Here is a 19,407-nt window from a genome sequence, read left to right on the forward strand (position 1 = left end):
AAGGATCCATCGATCTCCTCGCCCGTGGCCGTTTTCAGCCCCGCCATGGCCCGGAGTGTCCCCAAAGTGTCCCCAAAGTGTCCCCAAAGTGTCCCTGGAGTGTCCTGGAGTGTCCTGGAGTGTCCCCGAGTGTCCTCGAGTGTCCCCAAGTGTCCCTCGAGTGTCCTGGAGTGTCTTCAGGTGTCCCCAAATGTCCCTCGAGTGTCCCCAAGTGTCCCCAAGTGTCCCCCGAGTGTCCCTGGAATGTCTTCAGTTGTCCCCGAGTGTCCCTGGACTATCCTCGAGTGTCCCCGAGTGTCCCCAAGTGTCCCCCGAGTGTCCCTGGAGTGTCCCCGAGTGTCCCCCGAGTGTCCTGGAGTGTCCCTCGAGTGTCCCTCGAGTGTCCCCAAGTGTCCCCCGAGTGTCCCCCGAGTGTCCTGGAGTGTCCTGGAGTGTCCTGGAGTGTCCTCAGGTGTCCCCGAGTGTCCCGAGTGTCCCGAAGTGGCCCCGGAGCGTCCCCGGAATGTCTCCGAGTGTCCCCGAGTGTCCCCAGGGCCACCCCCGGGGTGTCACCCGTGGGGAGGAGCCCCCGGGGGCGGAGGGGGGGCTGGAAATTTGGGGTCCCGCCCATGGGAGACTCCCCGGGACAGCCCCGGGACTGGGAGCACTGGGAGGAACTGGGAGCACTGGGATGAACTGGGAGCACTGGGATGAACTGGGAGCACTGGGATGAACTGGGAGCAGCCTCTCTCTCTCTCACAGGGTTTTTATTGCTGGGGGGGTCCCGGCGCCGCCCCCGCGGGGGGTTCCAGTGTCACTTTTGGGGTGGGGGGACACGGGGGGGTTCCAGTGTCACTTTTGGGGGGACACGGGGGGGTTCCAGTGTCACTTTTGGGGGGGGGGGACACGGGGGGGGTGTCACAGCTTCAGTTTCACAGTTGGGGGTCCCCGGGGGAGGCTCAGGGGGTCCCGGGGGGGGCTCCGGGGGTCCCGGGGGGGGCTCAGGGGGTCCCGGGGGGGCTCAGGGGGTCCCGGGGGGGGCTCAGGGGGTCCCCGGGGGGGGCTCAGGGTGTCCCGGGGGTCCCGGGGGAGGCTCAGGGGGTCCCGGGTGGGGCTCAGGGTGTCCCGGGGGAGGCTCAGGGGGTCCCGGGGGAGACTCAGGGGGTCCCGGGGGTCCCCGGGGGAGGCTCAGGGGGTCCCCGGGGGGGTCCCGGGGGTCCCGGGGGTCCCGGGGGTCGCAGCAGCCTCGTGACGCGGCTCAGCCGCTCCTCGGCGTCCTCCTGGCCCTGCTGCAGCCGCCGCAGCTCAGCCCGGAGCTGCTGCTGCGCCTGGTGACCCTGCCCCCACAGAGACCCCCGGGACCCCCGTGAGACCCCCGGGACACCCTGAGACCCCCGGGACCCCCGTGAGACCCACAGAGACCCACAGAGACCCCCGTGAGACCCCCGGGACCCCCAGAGACCCACAGAGACCCCCGGGACCCCCGTGAGACCCCCGGGACACCCCCGGGACCCCCGTGAGACCCCCGGGACACCCCCGGGACCCCCAGAGACCCACAGAGACCCCCGGGACCCCCTTGAGACCCTCGGGACCCCCGGGAGAGCCCCGGGACCCCCGTGAGACCCCCAGAGACCCCTTGAGATCCCCGGGACCCCCGTGAGACCCTCGGGGACCCCTCAGATTCATCCTCACCCCATAGAGACGCCCAGTTCCCCCCAGTCCCTCCCAGTTCCCCCCAGTCCCCTCCCAGTCCCTCCCAGTCCCCCCCAGTTCCCTCCCAGTCCCTCCCAGTCCCCCCCAGTTCCCTCCCAGTCCCTCCCAGTCCCCCCCAGTCCCCTCCCAGTCCATCCCAGTTCCCCCCAGTCCTCTCCCAGTTCCCTCCCAGTCCCCCCCAGTCCCTCCCAGTTCCCTCCCAGTCCTTCCCAGTCCCTCCCAGTCCCTCCCAGTCCCCTCCCAGTCCCCCTCAGTCCCCTCCCAGTCCCTCCCAGTCCCCTCCCAGTCCCTCCCAGTCCCCTCCCAGTCCCTCCCAGTCCCCTCCCAGTCCCTCCCAGTCCCTCCCAGTCCCCCCCAGTCCCTCCCAGTCCCTCCCAGTTCCCTCCCAGTCCCTCCCAGTCCCTCCCAGTTCCCCCCAGTTCCCCCCACCTCCTGCAGATCCTCCTGCAGCCGCCTCAGCGCCGCCTCCAGCTGCGCCACCTTCTCCGAGAGCCGCTGGGAGCTGCGGGGGCGGCGGGGCTGGGACCCTCATGGGGACCCCCCAGACCCCCCCAAATCCCCCAGACCCCCCCCAGACCCCCCAAATCCCCCCCAGACCCCCCAAATCCCTTCCCCCCTCCTCCGTACTCATCCTCGGGCGCTGCCGGGCTCGGGCTGGGCTGGGGGAGCTCCCGGAGCTGCTGCCCTGGGGGGGGAATTTGGGGAGGGGGTCTCGAATGAGGGGGTCCCACCAGCCCCAAAATCCTTTAAATCCCTTTGATCCCCCCAGTCCCTCCCCGATCAATCCCGCAAAACCGCCCCGAATCCTCCAAATCCCACCCAAAATTCCCCCAAATCCCCTCCCAGCCCCCAAATTCCCCCAAATCCCTTCAAGCGCCTTCGAAGCCCCCCGAAATCACCCTCAAATCCCACCCAAAACCCCCCCAGATCCCCCCGAACCCCCGCGGGCGATGGTCTCCAGGACCCCCAAATCCCCCCCAGACCCCCCCAAATCCCCCCCAAACCCCCCAAATCCCCTCACCCCCCCGGGCGAGGGCCTCCAGGAGCCCCAAAATCCCCCCAAAGCCCCCCCAAATCCCCCAAAACTTCCCCAAAACCCACCCAAATCTCCCCAAATCTCCCCAAATCCCCCCAAAGCCCCCCCAAAGCCCCCAAATCCCCCCCAAACCCCCCAAACCCCCTCACCCCCCCGGGCGATGGCCTCCAGGAGCCCGCTGCAGGCCGTGGCCAGGCGGGCGATCACCTCCCACTCCTCCTCCTGGGGGTCCCCTGGGGGGAGGGGACAGCGCTGGGGGGATTTGGGGACATCTGAGGGGGTTTGGGGACAGCGCTGGGGGGATTTGGGGACACCCTGAGGTGATCTGGAGACATCTGAAGGGTCTGGGGACATCTGAGAGGGTTTGGGGACACCCTGAGGTGGTCTGGGGACATCTGAGGGGGTTTGGGGACAGCGCTGGGGGGATTTGGGGACACCCCGAGGGGGTCTGGGGACATCTGAGGGGGTTTGGGGACATCTGAGGGGGTTTGGGGACACCCCAAGGGGATGGAAGATGGAGGGAGGGGGTGACACAGGGGTGACACAGGTGACACGGGTGACACGGTGACACGGGTGACACTCAGGTGACACGGGTGACACGGGTGACACGGTGACACTCAGGTGACACTCGGGTGACACGGTGACACTCAGGTGACACGGGTGACAGAGGTGACACTCAGGTGACACGGTGACACGGGTGACACTCAGGTGACACGGGTGACACTCAGGTGACACGGGTGACACGGGGGACACGGTGACACGGGGGACACGGTGACACTCAGGTGACACTCAGGTGACACTCAGGTGACACGGTGACACTCAGGTGACACGGGGGACACTCAGGTGACACTCAGGTGACACTCAGGTGACACGGTGACACTCACGCCTGCCCAGGGAATGTCGCAGCGAGGGGCCCGAGGCGGGGCCGGGCTCGGGGGGGGCCGCGGGAGCTCCGGGATCCGGGGGGGGACCCTGGGGACACCGGGGGGTCAGCGGGGACACCGGGGGGACACGGACACGGGGGGGACACCGGGGACACCGGGGGGACACGGACACGGGGGGGACACCGGGGGGACACCGGGGGGGACACGGACACACAGTGGGATGGAAGGACACGGGGGGGACACCGAGGGGACATTGGGGGGGCACTGGGGGGACATTTGGGGACACCTGGGGACACATGGGGGACACGGGTGGGGCACTGGGGGGACATTGGGGGACACCTGGGGACACTTGGGGACACAGAGGGGACATTGGGGACACGGGGGGGGGACACGGAGGGGACATTGGGGACATTGGGGACACCGGGGGACATTGGGGATATTGGGGACACCGGGGGACACGGGGCGCTCACCGCGGCGCCGGCCGGGCCGGGGCTGTGGTGGGGCAGCAGCAGGTCCGGAGTGGGGTCAGCCAGGGGGGACCTGGGACATCGGGGGGTGACAATTCTGGGGGTTCCCGGGTGGGATCTGGGGGTTCCCGGGGGGATTTTGGGGTTCCCGGGTGGGATCTGGGGGTTCCCGGGTGGGATTTGGGGGTTCCCGGGGGGATTTGGGGATTCCCGGGTGGGATTTGGGGATTCCCCAGGGGGGATCTGGGGGTTCCCCACGGGGGATTTGGGGGTTCCCGGGTGGGATTTGGGGATTCCCGGTGGGATTTTGGGGTTCCCGGGTGGGATTTGGGGGTTCCCGGGTGGGATTTGGGGGTTCCCGGGGGGATTTGGGGGTTCCTGGTAGGAATTGGGGACTCCCAGAGGGATTTAGGGGTTCCCCAGGGGGGAGATTTGGGGATTTCTGGGAGGATTTGGGGGTTCCAGGGGAGATTTGGCGATTCCTCAGGGGGGATTTGGGTGTTCCCCAAGAGATTTGGGGGTTCCAGGGGAGATTTGGGGATTCCTCAGGGGGGATTTGGGTGTTCCCCAAGAGATTTGGGGGTTCCAGGGGGGATTTGGGGGATTCCCGGGGATATTTTGGGGTTCCTGGGTAGATTTGGGTGTTCCAGGGGATATTTTGGGGTTCCAGGGGGCGTTTTGGTGATCCAGAGGATATTTTGGGGTTCCTGGGTAGATTTTGGTGTTCCAGGGGATATTTCGGGGTTCCAGGGGGAATTTGAGGGTTCCCGGGGATATTTCGGGGTTCCAGGGGATATTTCGGGGTTCCAGGGGGGATTTGGGTGTTCCAGGGGATATTTTGGGGTTCCTGGGTAGATTTTGGTGTTCCAGGGGATATTTCGGGGTTCCAGGGGATATTTGGGGGTTCCCGGGGACATTTTGGGGCTCCCCAGGAGCTCTGGGGGTGTCCGGGCTCACTCACGGGCTGGGGCTGCCCCCGCTGGGGATTTTGGGGCTGGGGGCGAAGGGGGGGAAGGGGGTGCTCTCCTCATCCAGCGCCCGCAGCAGCCGCAGGGTTTTGGGGGGCAGCCCCCGCGGGTCCCCCCCGGCCTCCCCCGAGTCGCTGTCCCCCCCCGAGTCGCTGCTGGTGTCGCCGATGTCCCCGCGGGGGTCCCCGGGGTCGCCCCCCGAGCCCCGGCCCTGCTCCAGGGCGCGGGCGTAGAGCTCCGAGAAACTCCTGGGGGGGCGGCGGGCGCTCAGGGGGGACCCCTCCTGTGTCCCCCCAAATCCCCCTCGCACCCAGCGCCCCCTTCGCCCCCCCAAACCCCTCCTGATCCCCCCATTTCCCCCCCAGGTTCAACCACCCCCCCCCCAGACCCTCCCGCACCCCCCAAATTTCCCCTACTCCACCCCAGACCCCCTAAATTCCCTCCAACCCCTGCAGACCCCCCCAAACCTCCCCAAATTCCCCGCGACCCCCCCCAAACCTCCCCAAATTCCCCCCAAACCCTTCCAAATTCCCCCTACTCCCCCACCGACCCCCCTCCCCAAATTCTCCCCCCACTCCCCCCCCCCCAAACCCCTCTGGACCTTACAAATTCCCCCCCAAACCCCTCCAGAACCCCCAAATTCCCCCTAAATCCCCCCAAACCCCTGCAGATCCTCCCGAATTCCCTCTAAATCCCCCCCCAATTCCAATCCAAACCCTTCCAGACCCCCCAAATTCCCTCTAAATCCCTCCCAAATTCCCCCCCAAACCCCTCCAGATCCCCCCAAATTCCCTCCAGATCCCCCCAAACCCCTCCGGATCCCCCCAAATTCCCTCTAAATCCCCCCCAAAGCCCCCCACATTCCCCCCAAACCCCTCCAGATCCCCCCCAACCCCCTCCGGATCCCCCCAAATTCCCTCCAGCCCCCCAGCCCGCTGACCGGCGGGGCCGCCCGTCGCGGTCGGGGGGCAGCAGGGTCAGGGGTCCCGAGGGTCTCCGCAGCAGCGCCCGCAGCTGCCGGGGGTCGCCGCGGGGCAGGGGGCGGCGGCCCAGGCGCAGCAGCCGCGCCCCCGGGCGCAGCCCCGCGGTCTCGGCGAACGAGAAGCGGGTCACGGCCGTCACCACCCCCGAGGGGTCCACGCGGAACCCGCGGCGACCCCCGGCCCCCCGCGGCAGCGCCAGCTCCTGCGCCTCGCAGCCGCGGGTCACGGCCTGGGCGGGGAGAGGGTGAGGGGTGGGGAGACCCCCAGGGAGACCCCCACGGAGACACCCATTGAGAAACCCATGGAGACCCCCAGGGAGACCCCCATAGAGACACCCATGGGGAACCGCATGGAGACCCCCATGGAGACCCCCATGGGGAACCCCATGGGAAACCCCATAGAGACCCCTATGGAGACCCCCTTGCACACCCCCATGGAGACCCCCATTGAGAAACCCCATGGGGAACCGCATGGAGACCCCTATGGAGACCCCCATGGAGAACCCCATGGAGACCCCCACGGAGACACCCATTGAGAAACCCCATAGAGACCCCCATGGAGACCCCCATGGGGAACCCCATAGAGACCCTAATGGGGAACCCCATGGAGACCCCCTTGGACACCCCCATGGAGACACCCATTGAGAAACCCCATAGAGACCCCCATGGAGACCCCCATTGAGACACCCCATAGAGACCCCCATGGGGAACCCCATAGAGACCCCTATGGAGACCCCGATGGGGAACTCCATTGAGAAACCCCATAGAGACCCCCACGGAGACCCCCGTGGAGAACCCCATGGGGAACCCCATTGAGAAACCCATGGAGACCCCCATAGAGACCCCCATGGGGAACCCCATGGAGACCCCCCAGAGCCCCCCGTGTCAGGGATCAGGGACAGTGAGAAATCCCCCTCAAATCCCCCCCAAAACCCCCCCGGGGCCGCTCCCAGTCCCCCCCATTCTCCCCCAGCCCCCTCCCAGTCCCCCCCATTCCCCTCCCATTCCCCTCCCAGTCCCTCCCATTCCCCTCCCAGTCCCCCCCAGTCCCCTCCCAGTCCCCCCCATTCCCTTCCCATTCCCCTCCCAGTCCCCCCATTCTCCTCCCAGTCCCCCCCATTCCCCTCCCAGTCCCACCCATTCCCTTCCCAGTCCCCCCCATTCCCTTCCCATTCGCCCCCAGTTCCCCCCATTCCCCTCCCAGTCCCTCCCAGTCCCTCCCATCCCCTCCCAGTCCCTCCCAGTCCCCCCCATTCCCTTCCCAGTCCCTCCCAGTCCCTCCCAGTCCCCCCCATTCCCCTCCCAGTCCCTCCCAGTCCCTCCCATTCCCCTCCCAGTCCCTCCCAGTCCCTCCCAGTGCCTCACCTGCAGCCTGGCCACCACCTGCGGGGCGGCTCCGCGGGGCAGGCGCAGCCCGAGCCACTCGCCCGCGCCGTGGAAAATCTCCAGGCGCCCCTCGGAGAATCCCCAGCCCAGCACGTCGCGGCAGGCGCAGCTGAACAGGGTCCGCCCGCCCGGCCCCGCCGGCCCGGGGGGCTCCGCCGGGCTTTGGGGGGTCCCCTCGGGGTGGGGGCATTGATTTTGGGGGGGTTTCGCCGAGTCCGCGGCAACCGCCGCCCCCCCATCGCAACGATCGGCGGCGACCGCCCCCGCGGGCGCGGCGACCACCACGAGGCGTTCGGCGGCGACCCCGAGCAGGCAGGGCAGCCCGGGACCCCCCCCGGGACCCTCCCCGGGACCCCCCCCGGGACCCCCCAGCTCGGCTCGGGCCCCCCAAACCAGCGCCCCCGCCACCACGGCCGCCGCCGCCGCCCCTCCCGGCGGGGGTACCCCCGAGGCGGAGCCCCCCCGGAGGAGCCCCCCGAGCGTGGGGAGCCCCCGGGGGGGCGCGGGCAGCGGGGGTCCCCCCGGGTGGGCTCGCAGCAGCTCCTGCAGGTACTGGCGGCGGGTCCGGGCCGCCATGGCCCCCAGGCGCCCCCCCCGCGCCGCCGCGTTCTCGCCGTTGATGGCCTTGGCCAGCAGGAAGGGGCGCAGCCCCGAGCCCCCCAAAAAGCGCTGCCCCTCCGCCAGAGCCGGCCCGAACGGCGGGGTGTCCTCCGGCCGCACCACGGCCACGCTGCGGCGGGGAGGGAGGGGGAAAGGGGGGGTTAAGGGACCCCCAAAATGTGTGCGAGGCTCATGGGAAGCAGCAGAGGCACCCCCGGGGTTGGGGGAGATCCCCCAGGAATGCTGAGAACCCCAGGATTGGGGAGGACCCCCCGGGAATGCTGAGACCCCCCCAGGAATGCTGAGACCCCCCGGGAATGCTGAGAACCCCAGGAATGGGGAGGACCCCCCGGGAATGCTGAGACCCCCCCCAGGAATGCTGAGACCCCCCCAGGAATGCTGAGAACCCCCAGGAATGGGGAGGACCCCCCGGGAATGCTGAGAACCCCCCCTAGCAATGCTGAGACCCCCAGAGAAGCCCGGGAAGACCCCAAGAGTCCCAGAACTCCTCGTGTCACCCTCCCCACCCCTGTTTGAGACCCTCGGGGACCCCCGGGGACCCCCAGAACCCCTCGTGTGAGTCCCCCCACCTCCATTTGAGACCCTCGGGGACCCCCAGAACCCCTCGTGTGAGCCCCCCCCGCCGTGTTTGAGACTCTCGGGGACCCCCGGGGACACCCAGAACCCCTCGTGTCACCCCCCGCCCCGTGTTTGAGACCCTCCAGACGCCCCCGGGACCCCCGGCCCACCTGTAGGAGGTTTTGGGGGTGCAGGGCTCGTGCACCCGCACCACGATGAAGACGTGCTGGAAGTGGCTGCGGAGGGCGCGGGGGGAGAAGGGCCGCGCCCCCGGCTCCTGGAACACGATTGTCACGATGTCGTTGCCGATGTGGCGCTTCCGCAGCAGCTGAGGGGGGGGGGCAGAGGGGTCAGAGCCCCCAAAATTATCGGGAGGGGTCCAGAGCCCCAAAACTGTCACGGGGGGGGTCTCCGGAGAAGGATCAGAGGCCCCAAAATTGGCCCGGGGTGGGGGGTCCAGAGCCCCAAAAATGTCACGGGGTTCCTCAGAGGGGGATCAGAGCCCTCAGAATTATCGGGGTGTCTCCAGAGGGGGATTAGAGCCCCCAAATTTGGCCGGGGGTGTCCAGAGCACCAAAATTGTCATGGAGGGGTTCAGAGTGGGATCAGAGCCCCCAAACCATCACGGGGGGGGGTCTCCAGAGGGGGATCAGAGCCCCCAAACCATCACGGGGGGGTCTCCAGAGGGGGATCAGAGTCCCCAAACCATCACGGGGGGGTCTCCAGAGGGGGATCAGAACCCCAAAACTGTCATGGTGGGTTCAGAGGGGGTCCAGAACCCCAAAACTGTCACGGGGGGGGGGTCAGAGTGGGATCACAGCCCCCAAACCATCACGGGGGAGTCTCCAGAGTGGGATCAGAGCTCCCAAACCATCACGGGGGGGTCTCCAGAGGGGGATCACAGCCCCCAAACCATCACGGGGGGGGGGTCTCCAGAGGGACCCCCAGCTCCCACGACCTCCCCGAGCTCCTGCTGGGGGTGAAGAGCAGCACTGGGGGGACCCCTACGGACCCCATCCCCCTCTGTGAGCCTCCCACGACCCCGGGACCCCCCCGGGACCCCCCCCGGTACCTGCTGGGGGTTGCGGGGGGTGAAGGGCAGCATGGTGCTGACGTGGAACATCACCTCGTAGCCGTGGTACGTGGTGTACAGCGAGTGCGTGCCCGTGGAGTCGGCTGGGGGGGCACGGCCTGAGCCCCCCGCCCAACAGGGACCCCCCCAGTGTCCCCGTGCCCCCCACGTCCCCCCCCCGTGTCCCCCATGTCCCTCCTGCGCTTCCCACGTCCCCCCATTCACGTTTCTCATCCCCTGCCCCCCCATGTCCCCCCATATCCTGGTGTCCCCCCCGTGTCCCGTTGTCCCCCATGTTCCGGTGTCCCGGTGCCCTCTCATGTCCCGGTGTCCCCCATGTCCCGGTGCTCCGGTGTCCCCCCATGTCCCGGTATCCTCCCATATCCCCGTGCCCCGCTGTCCCGGTGTCCCCCCATGTCTCGGTGTCTCGGTGTCCCGGTTTCCCGGCATCCCCTCGGTGTCCCGTGTCCCGGTTTCCCGGTATCCCCCCGGTGCCCCGTGTCCCGTGTCCCATGTCCCGGTGCCCCGTGTCCCGGTGTCCCGGTGCCCCGTGTCCCGTGCCCCGTGTCCCGGTATCCCCCCGGTGCCCCGTGTCCCGGTGTCCCGGTATCCCCCTGCTGCCCCGTGCCCCGTGTCCCGGTGTCCCGTGCCCCGTGTCCCGGTTTCCCGGTATCCCCCCGGTATCCCCCCGGTGCCCCGTGCCCCGGTGTCCCGGTTTCCCGGTGTCCCCCGGTGCCCCGTGCCCCGTGCCCGTGTCCCGGTATCCCCCCGGTGCCCCATGTCTTGGTGTCCCGTGTCCCGTGCCCCGTGTCCCGTGTCCCGTGTCCCGTGCCCCGTGTCCCGGTATCCCCCCGGTGCCCCGTGTCCCGGTGTCCCAGTATCCCCCCGGTGCCCCATGTCTTGGTGTCCCGTGCCCCGTGTCCCGTGTCCCGTGTCCCGTGCCCCGTGTCCCGGTGTCCCGGTTTCCCGGTGTCCCGGTGCCCCGTGCCCCGTGCCCCGTGTCCCGGTATCCCCCCGGTATCCCCCCGGTGCCCCGTGCCCCGCTCCCGCGCTCACTGCGCGTGTCCAGCTGTGCCCGGTATCCGCCGAAGCCGCGCAGGCGGACGCGGGTGCCGAGCAGCGCCAGGAACTGCTCGAAGGCGGGCCCGGGCCGCTCGTTGTTGTACATCTCCTCCTCGGAGCCCTGCCCCGCCCGGCAGTACAGCACGCCCACCTTGCGCTGCCGGCTCACCTGGGGGATCCCATCGATCCCATCGATCCCGGGATCCCATCGATCCCATCGATCCCATCGATCCCGCCCCACCCCTGGATCCCATCGATCCCATCGATCCCATCGATCCCATCGATCCCGGGATCCTGCCCCGCCCGGCAGTACAGCACCCCCACCTTGCGCTGCCGGCTCACCTGGGGGATCCCATCGATCCCGGGATCCCATCGATCCCATCGATCCCGCCCCGCCCCTGGATCCCATCGATCCCATCGATCCTGCCCCACCCCTGTATCCCATCGATCCCATCGATCCCATCGATCCCGCCCCACCCCTGGATCCCATCGATCCCATCGATCCCAGGATCCTGCCCCACCCCTGGATCCCATTGATCCCATCGATCCCGCCCCACCCCTGGATCCCATCGATCCCATCGATCCCATCGATCCCGCCCCACCCCTGGATCCCATCGATCCCATCGATCCCATCGATCCCGGGATCCTGCCCCGCCCGGCAGTACAGCACCCCCACCTTGCGCTGCCGGCTCACCTGGGGGATCCTGTCGATCCCATCGATCCCATCGATCCCGCCCCACCCCTGGATCCCATTGATCCCATTGATCCCATTGATCCCATCGATCCCGCCCCACCCCTGGATCCCATCGATCCCATCGATCCCATCGATCCCGCCCCACCCCTGGATCCCATTGATCCCGGGATCCCGCCCCACCCGGCAGTACAGCACGCCCACCTTGCGCTGCCGGCTCACCTGGGGGATCCCATCGATCCCAGGATCCCACCCCACCCCCGGATCCCAGTATCCCATTATCCCAGTATTCTATCCCATCCCATCCCATGGATCCCAACCCATTGATCCTATGGATCCCACTGATCCCATGGATCCCATCCCGCTTATCCCACTGCTCCCATGGATCCCATGGATCCCATCCCAATCCCATGGATCCAATCCCATGGATCCCACTGATCCTGTGGATCCCATCTCATCCCACAGATCCAACTGATCCCATGGATCCCATCCCAATCCATGGATCCCACGGATCCCATGGATCCCATCCCATCCCACAGATCCCATAGATCCCATCCCAATCCCACGGATCCCATCCCACTGTTCCCACGGCTCCCGTGGATCCCATCCCATCCCATCCCATCCCATCCCATCCCATCCCATCCCATCCCATCCCATCCCATCCCATCCCAATCCCACGGATCCCACGGCTCCCGTGGACCCCATCCCAATCCCACGGATCCCACGGATCCCGCGGCTCCCGTGGATCCCATCCCAATCCCACGGATCCCACGGCTCCCGTGGATCCCATCCCAATCCCGATGCCCGCTCCGGGGCCTCACCCCCTGCTCGTCCAGCTTGAGGAGGGTCTCCTGCACGGCGGGGCCGGGGGCGAGGCGCAGCCCCCCGAGCGCCAGCCCGGGCAGCAGCAGCTCCAGCAGCTTCCGGGGGGGCGCCGCCCGTGCCCCGGGGGGGCGGCAGCCGGGGGGCAGCGCCTCCTCCAGCACCGACCCCCGCAGCGCCCGCAGCTGGGGAGGGGGCACCCATGGGACCCCCACGCCCCGAGCCGCCCGCTGGGGGGGACGGGGGTGGGGGGTCCTTGGGGGGCTTTTCTCTAGTTTCGTCTCTCCCAGCCCCGCCGACCCCTGAGGCTCCCCCCCATCGCAGGACCCCCAACCCCCTGATTGCCCCCTCCCCAGGAGGTTCCTGCACCCCCCCGAGGTTCCAGCCCCCTCCCCAGGAGGTTCCTGCACCCCCCCGAGGTTCCAGCCCCCTCCCCAGGAGGTTCCTGCCCCACCCCAAAGATTCCTGCCCCCCCCAGGTTCCAGACCCCCCCCAGGTTCCTGACCCCTGCCCAGATTCCAGCCCCCCCCCAAAGATTCCAGCCCCCCCCAGGTTCCAGCCCCCCAGATTCCTACCCCCCAGATTCCAGCCCCCCCCAGATTCCAGCCCCCCCCAGGTTCCAGCCCCCTGCCCAGGTTCCAGCCCCCCAGATTCCAGCCCCCCAGATTCCAGCCCCCCCCAGATTCCAGCCCCCCCCAAGGTTCCAGCCCCCTGCCCAGATTCCAGCCCCCCCCAGGTTCCAGCCCCCCCCAGGTTCCTGCCCCCCCCAGGTTCCTGCCCCCCAGGTTCCAGCCCCCCCCGGTTCCTGCCCCCCAGCCCCGCTCACCTGGCAGGTGCGCAGGATGATCCTGTGCAGCACCTGCGGCCGCGCCCCCTCCTTCTCCTCCCGCCGCAGGGACACGGCCACGGGCCCCAGCCGGGGGTCCTCGCCCAGCAGGTTGTGGTGCTCTTGGGGAGGGGGGGTCGGATTGGAGGGGGTCTGGACCCCCACGGCCCCCCCAGACCCCTCCCCAAACCCCCCCCAGCCCCCCCAGCTCTGGGCGCTCTCACCTCCGGCTCTGGGAGGGTCAGGCGGGGTCGGGACCCTCACAAAACGCCCCCTCCCCACCTGTCCCTTGGGATATCAGTTGGGTGCCCCCCTCCCGCGCCCCCCGACCCCCATTTTCCCCCCTCCCCGCCCCCCCGCTCACCTTTCCCGTAGAAGTACTTGCGGTAATACTCAGCGCCCTCATCGCTGTGCTCGATGGGGTGCGGGGGTCGCGCCCCCGCCGGGGGCTCCTCCAGCACCGCCACCGCCGCGTTCGGGAGCTGCCCCGGCCCGGGGGGGCCCCGGGGCGACCCCAGCCCCGGCTCCTGCTCGCCGCCGGTCTCGCAGCAGAAGCGGGGGCAGCTCAGCACCAGCGCCTCGGGGTCGGGGGCGCCGCGGGGGGACCCGGGGGGCTCCTCGGGCTCCAGGTGAGCGGCCGAAGCCCCCGAGATCAGGCCGGGGGGGCCCGGGGGGGGCTCGGTGGGATCGAAGAGGATGCTCTGAACGTCGTAATGGGCGAGGAGGGGGCTCCAGGGAGGGCGGGGGAAGAAGTCGGGGTCCCCCCCGCCCTCCGCCAGCCCCAGCAGCAGCAGAGGGTCGCGGAAGCGGGGGGACGTGGGGCTGCCCCCCCCCGCCGCCTCCTCGTGGCTTTGGGTGCGGCTGCGGAGGGACACCCCCGCCGGGGACCCCCCCCCGTCCTCCGGGGGTCTCCCCAGGGCCGCCTCGCTGCTGCTGCGCTGCCGGGGGGGGGCGGCTCCCCCCGGGGAGGGGGGCGGAGAGGGGACCCCCGCAGCCGCCACGGAGGGGGGCGGCCGGGACAAGGGGCTCCGCATTTTGCGGAGGAAGAGGTCATCGGACTGCATGGCCCCCCCCCCCAAAAAAAAACCAAACCGAGAATCCCTAACACCCCTCAATCACTCCCTGAGACCCCCGAGGACTTCTTTGAGACCCTTCGGGACCCCCAGGGACTCCCCAGGACCCCCCCGGATCCTCAGGGAACCCCAAGAGACCCTCAGGGTCCCCCCCCAGGGGGTCTCCGCCCTCCCGGGCGCCCCCCCCCCGCCCCGGTTGTAACGGGGATCCCGCAGGCAGAGATTTATCAATGGGAACGTGGGAACGGGCCCCGCGCCGCGATTGGCTGCGCGCGAATTCCCGCGTGCGGGAGGCCCCGCCCCTTTTCCCACGCGCCCCTCTCCGCTCCTCTCAATGGGGGGACCCGGGGGGCTCCGGCCGGCGGTCGCTGGGGAGGGGGCGCCGCTGACACCTGGGGAGGGACACGGGGGTCGGGGGGGGGGCTCCTCACCCCTCCGTGTCCCTCCGTCCCTCCGTGTCCGTCCCTCCATCCCCACACACCCCAAGACCCCTCCCCACCTGCGCCCCCCCCCCCCGCGCGGACCCCAAAACGGTGCTGGGGGGGTTGGGGGGCGCAATGGGGGTGCTGGGACCCCCCCCCAGGACACGCGGCTGCCTCCTTGGCCTGGCTCCCGGCCTGGACAGCGCTGTCCCAGGCTGCCCGCGGGGGTGCGGGGGTCTCTGGGGGTCTCTGGGGGTCTCTGGGGGGCTCCGGGGGAAGCCGCGGGCCCGGGGGATGTTTGGGGGGGGCCCGGACGCGCCGCCGCCAGCGGTTTCCTGCCATCCAGGAAGTGTCGGCAGCCGACGGCCCCCAAAATGCTGCCCCCCAGGAGCTCCCCAAAGCCCCCCCGCACTGACCCCCACCACCCGGGGGTCCCCATCACCTGCAGAGACCCCCTCCCCAAATCCCCCCACCCCGCCGAGCCCCCGCTCCTGACCTTGCCCCCGGCGTGAACTCGGGCGTCCGGCCCCCCCCCCCCAACTTCCCTTCTCCGGCTGCGGGACGCGGCCTCCGGCCCCCCCAAAAAGGAAGCGGCGTCCGCCCCCCCCCCCAAAATCCCCCCGGTCCTCCTGCACCCCCCAGCCCCCTCCCCATCTCTTTACACCCCGTTAATGCGGGGTGGGGGGCAGGATGGGTGACCCCCCCCCCCCCAGGTACAGGTGGCTCAGGGTGGGCAGGAATTTGGGGAGGGGGGCGGGAGGGGTGGGGGGGTACCTGCAGGTCCCCAAATCCCCTGGGGGACCCCCCCCCAATGAAAAGCGGCGGCCCTGGGGAAAGGCCGGGGGGGGGGCACGGGGGTCGGGGGGGTCAGCTGGGGGGGTGGGGACAAAATTTTGGGGTTGGGGTCACAAGAGACCCTCGAGTCACGCCCCCCACCCCCAGGGGGGGGTGAGACCCTTCCCATGGGACCCCCCCCCATACACACACCCCCCTCCCCCCCGCCAGTTCGTACCTATCCTGTCCCTGTCCCCGTCCCGGGGGGGGTCTGGGGGGTGTCACCCCCACCCGGGGGGGGGTCCCGGCGGTCCGCGGGGGGGTGGGGGGGGGTCCCAGCCGTGCCGGACCCCCCGTTCCGAGCGGCTGCGGCGGCTCCGGCGGCCGCGCCCCCCCCGCCCCCGCCCTTCCCTTCTGCCGCTTCCTCCCAGCGCGGGGGGGGGGGCCCGGGGGGGTCCCACGGCCCCCGGGACCCCAAAACGCCCCCGCGCCCCCTCCTCAATTCGGGGGTCAGGTGTTTGTGTGACCCCCCCCCCCCACATCGCGCTCTGAGCGCGGCGGGAAAACAAAAAAAAAAAAAAAAAAAAATTAAATAAAAATGACAGCGAAAAACGCCGAGTTTGGAACCGTTAGGGGCTTTATTTATTTATTAATTTATTAATTTATTAATTTCTCGTTGTCGCCGCCCAAACCGACAGAAACGGCCGAAAGCGAGGCGGGGAACCCCATCAGAGAGTGTGGGGGGGGTCACCCCAAATGTCACCGTGGGGGTGACAGAGCCCCCCCAAAACCCTCCCCAGATTTAGGGCAGCCCCCCCCAGCCCCAGCGACCCCCCCCAGGGCCCAGCCCTCCTCAGTTCTGGGGCAGCAGCCCCCCCCCCAATGTGGAGCTGGACCCCCCCAAAATATCCCAGTGACCCCCCCCCATTATGGGGCTGGACCCCCCCCTCATTTTTGGGGTCTCCCCACTCACATCCCACCGTGGGGGGGGTCTCACCTGCCTCACCCTCAGAGCCCCCCCCCCAAATCCTCCCCGGCTTCAAGGGGGGGTCTGCGGAGGGGTGGGGCAGGCGCTGTGGGGACCCCCACCCATGGGAGGCGGTGGTGGGGGGCTGCCGGGTGGGACCCCCGGCCCTGCAGGGGCTGGGCGAGGGGGGAGGAGGCTCAGGGGGGTCCTGGCATCACCCCCCGCCCCATCGGGGACCCCCGCCCGAGCCCCCTCCCCACCCACCGAGCGCAGCCGGTCCCGGTCAGCGGCCGTGAGGATGCCCCGGAGCTCTGGGGGGACACGAGAGGGGCTTTAGGGGGGGGTCCCAAGGGCCCGGGGGGGGTCCCAAGGGCCCGGGGGGGTCCCAAGGGTCCGGTTTGGGGGGGTCCCAAGGCCCCGGTTTGGGGGGTCCCGGCGCTGCTCACCCCCAGCCCCGGTGGCGCTGTCCAGGTGTGGCAGCAGCTCCTGGGGACAGGTGACACCGGGTGGGTGATGGGGGGCACTGGGGGGGGTCTCATGGTCGGGGGGGGGGTCTCAGGGCCGGGGGGGGGTCTCAGGCCCATCCCCCCCTCCCCACTCACCGAGAGTTGGTTGAAGCCGCAGAGTTGAGGGGGGGTCGCGCTCGGCCACCGCAGCACCGAGAGCTGCAGACCCCCCCCGGGGGGGCTGGGTGGGGACACAGGTGAGGGGGGGGGGCACACGAGGAGACCCCCAAAATCCCTGCAGACCCCCCCCCCCAAAAAAAACCCGCCCCCAGCCTCACCCGGGGGTCCCGTCCCGCCGCTCGGGGCTGGGGGGGGGCAGCAGCGCCGCCGCCCCCCCCTCGGGGTCCCGCTCGGGGTCGCCCCCCCGGTCCAGGCGGGCGTGCAGCCGGAACGTCACGGCCTTGACGGCCCCGAAAAACGCGGCCACGAGCCCGCAGTACAGAGCGGCCACGGCCGGGGACGGGGGCAGCGCCTGCACGCCGGGACACAGCGGGACACAGCGGGACGGGGGGTCAGCACCCCGGAAAGACCCCCAGAGACCCCGGAAAAACCCCAGAGACCCCGGAAAAACCCCAGAGACCCCCAGAGACCCCGGAAAGACCCCCAGAGACCACGGAAAAACCCCAGAGACCACGGAAAAACCCCAGAGACCCCGGAAAGACCCCCAGAGACCCCGGAAAGACCCCCAGAGACCCCCAGAGACCCCGGAAAGACCCCCAGAGACCCCCAGAGACCCCGGAAAGAACCCCAGAGACCCCGGAAAAACCCCAGAGACCACGGAAAAACCCCCAGAGACCCCCAGAGACCCCGGAAAGACCCCCAGAGACCCCCAGAGACCCCGGAAAGAACCCCAGAGACCCCGGAAAGACCCCCAGAGACCCCCAGAGACCCCGGAAAGAACCCTAGAGATCCCAAGAGACCCCGGAAAGAACCCCAGAGAACCCCAGAGACCCCGGAAAGAACCCCAGAGACCCCGTAAACAATTCCCAGAGACACCATAAAGACCCCCAGAGACCCCTTAAAAACCCCATAAAGACCCCCCCAGAGACCCCATAGAGAACCACCAGAGACCCCTTAAAAGCCGCGTAAAGAATCCCCAGAAATCTCCCCTAAAGACATCCCCAGACCCCCTAAATACCCCCCAAAGACAACCCGAAAGACCCTCTAAAGACCTCACAAAGACCCCTCTAAAGTCCCTCCTGAAGACCCCCAAAAATCCCCATAGACCCCCGCCCCAAAAACCCCTAAAGACCCCTCTAAAGACCCCCAAAGACTCCCTGAACACCCCCAAAACCACTCAAAGACCCCCAAACCCCCCCCATCTCCACACAACCTCCCCTTCAACGCCTCCCCCACCCCTCAGAGCAGCCCGAGGACCCCCGGAGCCCCCCCGGGGGAGCCCCCCCGGAGCCCCCGGCCCCGGTGCACCGAGTAGAGGCCGAGCGGCAGCCCGAGCAGGAAGAGCCACACGTAGAGCCGCACGCAGTTGGCGAAGGCGCCCAGCCGCGGCTCCAGGAAGCAGCCGCCGGTCAGCGAGGCCCACACGCCCTGCCGGAGCACCTGCAGCACCGCCGCCCCCGCCATGGCGGCGCCGGGACCCCCCGAGCTCTGCCCGGGACCCCCGAGCCCCGCCCGGGACCCCCGAGCTCTGCCCGGGATCCCTGAGCCCTGCCCGGGACCCCCCGAGCCCCGCCCGGGATCCCTGAGCACCCCCCGGGACCCCCGAGCTCTGCCCGGGACCCCCCGAGCCCCGCCCGGGATCCCTGAGCCCCGCCCGGGACCCCCCGAGCTCTGCCCGGGACCCCCCGAGCCCCGCCCGGGATCCCTGAGCCCCGCCCGGGACCCCCCGAGCTCTGCCCGGGATCCCTGAGCCCTCCCCGGGACCCCCGAGTCCCGCCCGGGACCCCCGAGCTCTGCCCGGGACCCCCGAGCCCCGCCCGGGACCCCCGAGTCCCGCCCGGGACCCCCGAGCCCCGCCCGGGACCCCCGAGCCCTCCCCGGGACCCCCCGGGATCCCTGAGCCCTCCCCGGGACCCCCGAGCCCCGCCCGGGACCCCCGAGCCCCGCCCGGGACCCCCGAGCCCTCCCCCGGTCCCGGCGCCGCTCCCGGTTCCCGCGAGAATGACGTCACAGCGCTCAGGACACGCCCCTCCCGTTGCCCCGCCCACCCCGCGCTAAGCCACGCCCCTTCCCGGTGTGGGCGTGGCTGCGCCCGCCGTGCCCCCGCGCCGAGCGCGCCCCCCAGCGGCACCGGGTGCCCCCGCACCCCGGCCTGGGGACCCCGCGGGAGCGGGGAGGGGGGGGGGCGCACACGCGACCCCTCCCCAGGCCGGTATCCGGTACCGGGCCCGCCCCGCCGCCCCTCCGGGCTCCGCTCACGGGGTTCCGTGAGGCCCCCGGGGCGGAGGCGCCGCCCGCAGCCCGGTGCGGGGGTCCCGGGGGGCGCGCCGGGCTCAGGGCCGCTCCCCCTCCCCGCGCCGGCCTCTCGTCCGGTCCAACCCCCCCCACCCACGGCGTCCGGTGCCCCCGGCCCGCCCCGTCCGGCGCTGGTTCCTTTTCCTTTGTCCCGGTGACAATGTCCCGGCTCCGCCTTCCCGG

The 19,407-nt window shown here is 70.1% G+C and overlaps 2 protein-coding genes across 5 annotated transcripts; both read right to left on the bottom strand.

Moving 5' to 3' along the window:
* Positions 1 to 1,022: 1,022 nt before the first annotated feature.
* Positions 1,023 to 15,699, bottom strand: LOC146764861 (signal-induced proliferation-associated protein 1-like). Of its 2 annotated transcripts, none has more exons than XM_085563895.1 (16): positions 15,575 to 15,699; positions 13,432 to 14,532; positions 13,068 to 13,189; positions 12,241 to 12,426; positions 10,723 to 10,897; positions 9,667 to 9,770; positions 8,765 to 8,922; positions 7,395 to 8,145; positions 5,988 to 6,259; positions 5,041 to 5,295; positions 4,083 to 4,152; positions 3,613 to 3,700; positions 2,878 to 2,961; positions 2,320 to 2,377; positions 2,122 to 2,194; positions 1,023 to 1,316 (listed from the first exon to the last, which is right to left on the bottom strand). In XM_085563895.1, the coding sequence occupies exons 2-16, from the start codon at positions 14,129 to 14,131 to the stop codon at positions 1,137 to 1,139; spliced, it is 3,276 nt and encodes a 1,091-aa protein (XP_085420021.1). In that variant the 5' UTR covers positions 14,132 to 14,532; positions 15,575 to 15,699; the 3' UTR covers positions 1,023 to 1,136. The 2 variants fall into 2 exon arrangements, 1 of the variants encoding a protein (XP_085420021.1); XR_014950575.1 differs by having other exon boundaries at positions 1,249 to 1,316; positions 2,878 to 2,950.
* A 256-nt stretch (positions 15,700 to 15,955) lies between these two features.
* LOC146764862 (pecanex-like protein 3) lies at positions 15,956 to 18,524 on the bottom strand. Of its 3 annotated transcripts, none has more exons than XM_085563942.1 (5): positions 18,238 to 18,524; positions 17,088 to 17,281; positions 16,906 to 16,968; positions 16,750 to 16,826; positions 15,956 to 16,614 (listed from the first exon to the last, which is right to left on the bottom strand). In XM_085563942.1, exons 1-5 carry the CDS (start codon positions 18,391 to 18,393, stop codon positions 16,376 to 16,378), a joined length of 729 nt encoding a protein of 242 aa, XP_085420068.1. In that variant the 5' UTR covers positions 18,394 to 18,524; the 3' UTR covers positions 15,956 to 16,375. The 3 variants fall into 3 exon arrangements, with proteins under 3 accessions (XP_085420068.1, XP_085420069.1, XP_085420070.1); XM_085563943.1 differs by having other exon boundaries at positions 16,750 to 16,789; positions 16,906 to 16,990; XM_085563944.1 differs by having other exon boundaries at positions 16,447 to 16,614; positions 16,906 to 16,990.
* Positions 18,525 to 19,407: the final 883 nt, after the last annotated feature.

The sequence above is a fragment of the Lonchura striata genome, chromosome 31 (genome assembly GCF_050655825.1).
Source record: "Lonchura striata isolate lonStrDom1 chromosome 31, ASM5065582v1, whole genome shotgun sequence".
NCBI classification, from domain to species: domain Eukaryota; kingdom Metazoa; phylum Chordata; class Aves; order Passeriformes; family Estrildidae; genus Lonchura; species Lonchura striata.

Excerpts from the sequence above, each read along its gene's own strand:
- LOC146764861 (XM_085563895.1), bottom strand. The coding sequence starts at position 14,131 with ATGCAGTCCGATGACCTCTTCCTCCGCAAAATGCGGAGCCCCTTGTCC. Across the intron at positions 2,378-2,877 it reads GGAGGCCATCGCCCGGGGGG|GGCAGCAGCTCCGGGAGCTC; the intron begins GTGAGGGGGTTT and ends TTCCCCCCCCAG. Across the intron at positions 2,195-2,319 it reads CCGGCAGCGCCCGAGGATGA|CTCCCAGCGGCTCTCGGAGA; the intron begins GTACGGAGGAGG and ends CCGCCCCCGCAG.
- LOC146764862 (XM_085563942.1), bottom strand. The coding sequence starts at position 18,393 with ATGGCGGGGGCGGCGGTGCTGCAGGTGCTCCGGCAGGGCGTGTGGGCC. Across the intron at positions 16,969-17,087 it reads CGGCGGGACGGGACCCCCGG|CTCTCGGTGCTGCGGTGGCC; the intron begins GTGAGGCTGGGG and ends GGGGGTCTGCAG. Across the intron at positions 16,615-16,749 it reads CAGCGCCACCGGGGCTGGGG|AGCTCCGGGGCATCCTCACG; the intron begins GTGAGCAGCGCC and ends GTGTCCCCCCAG.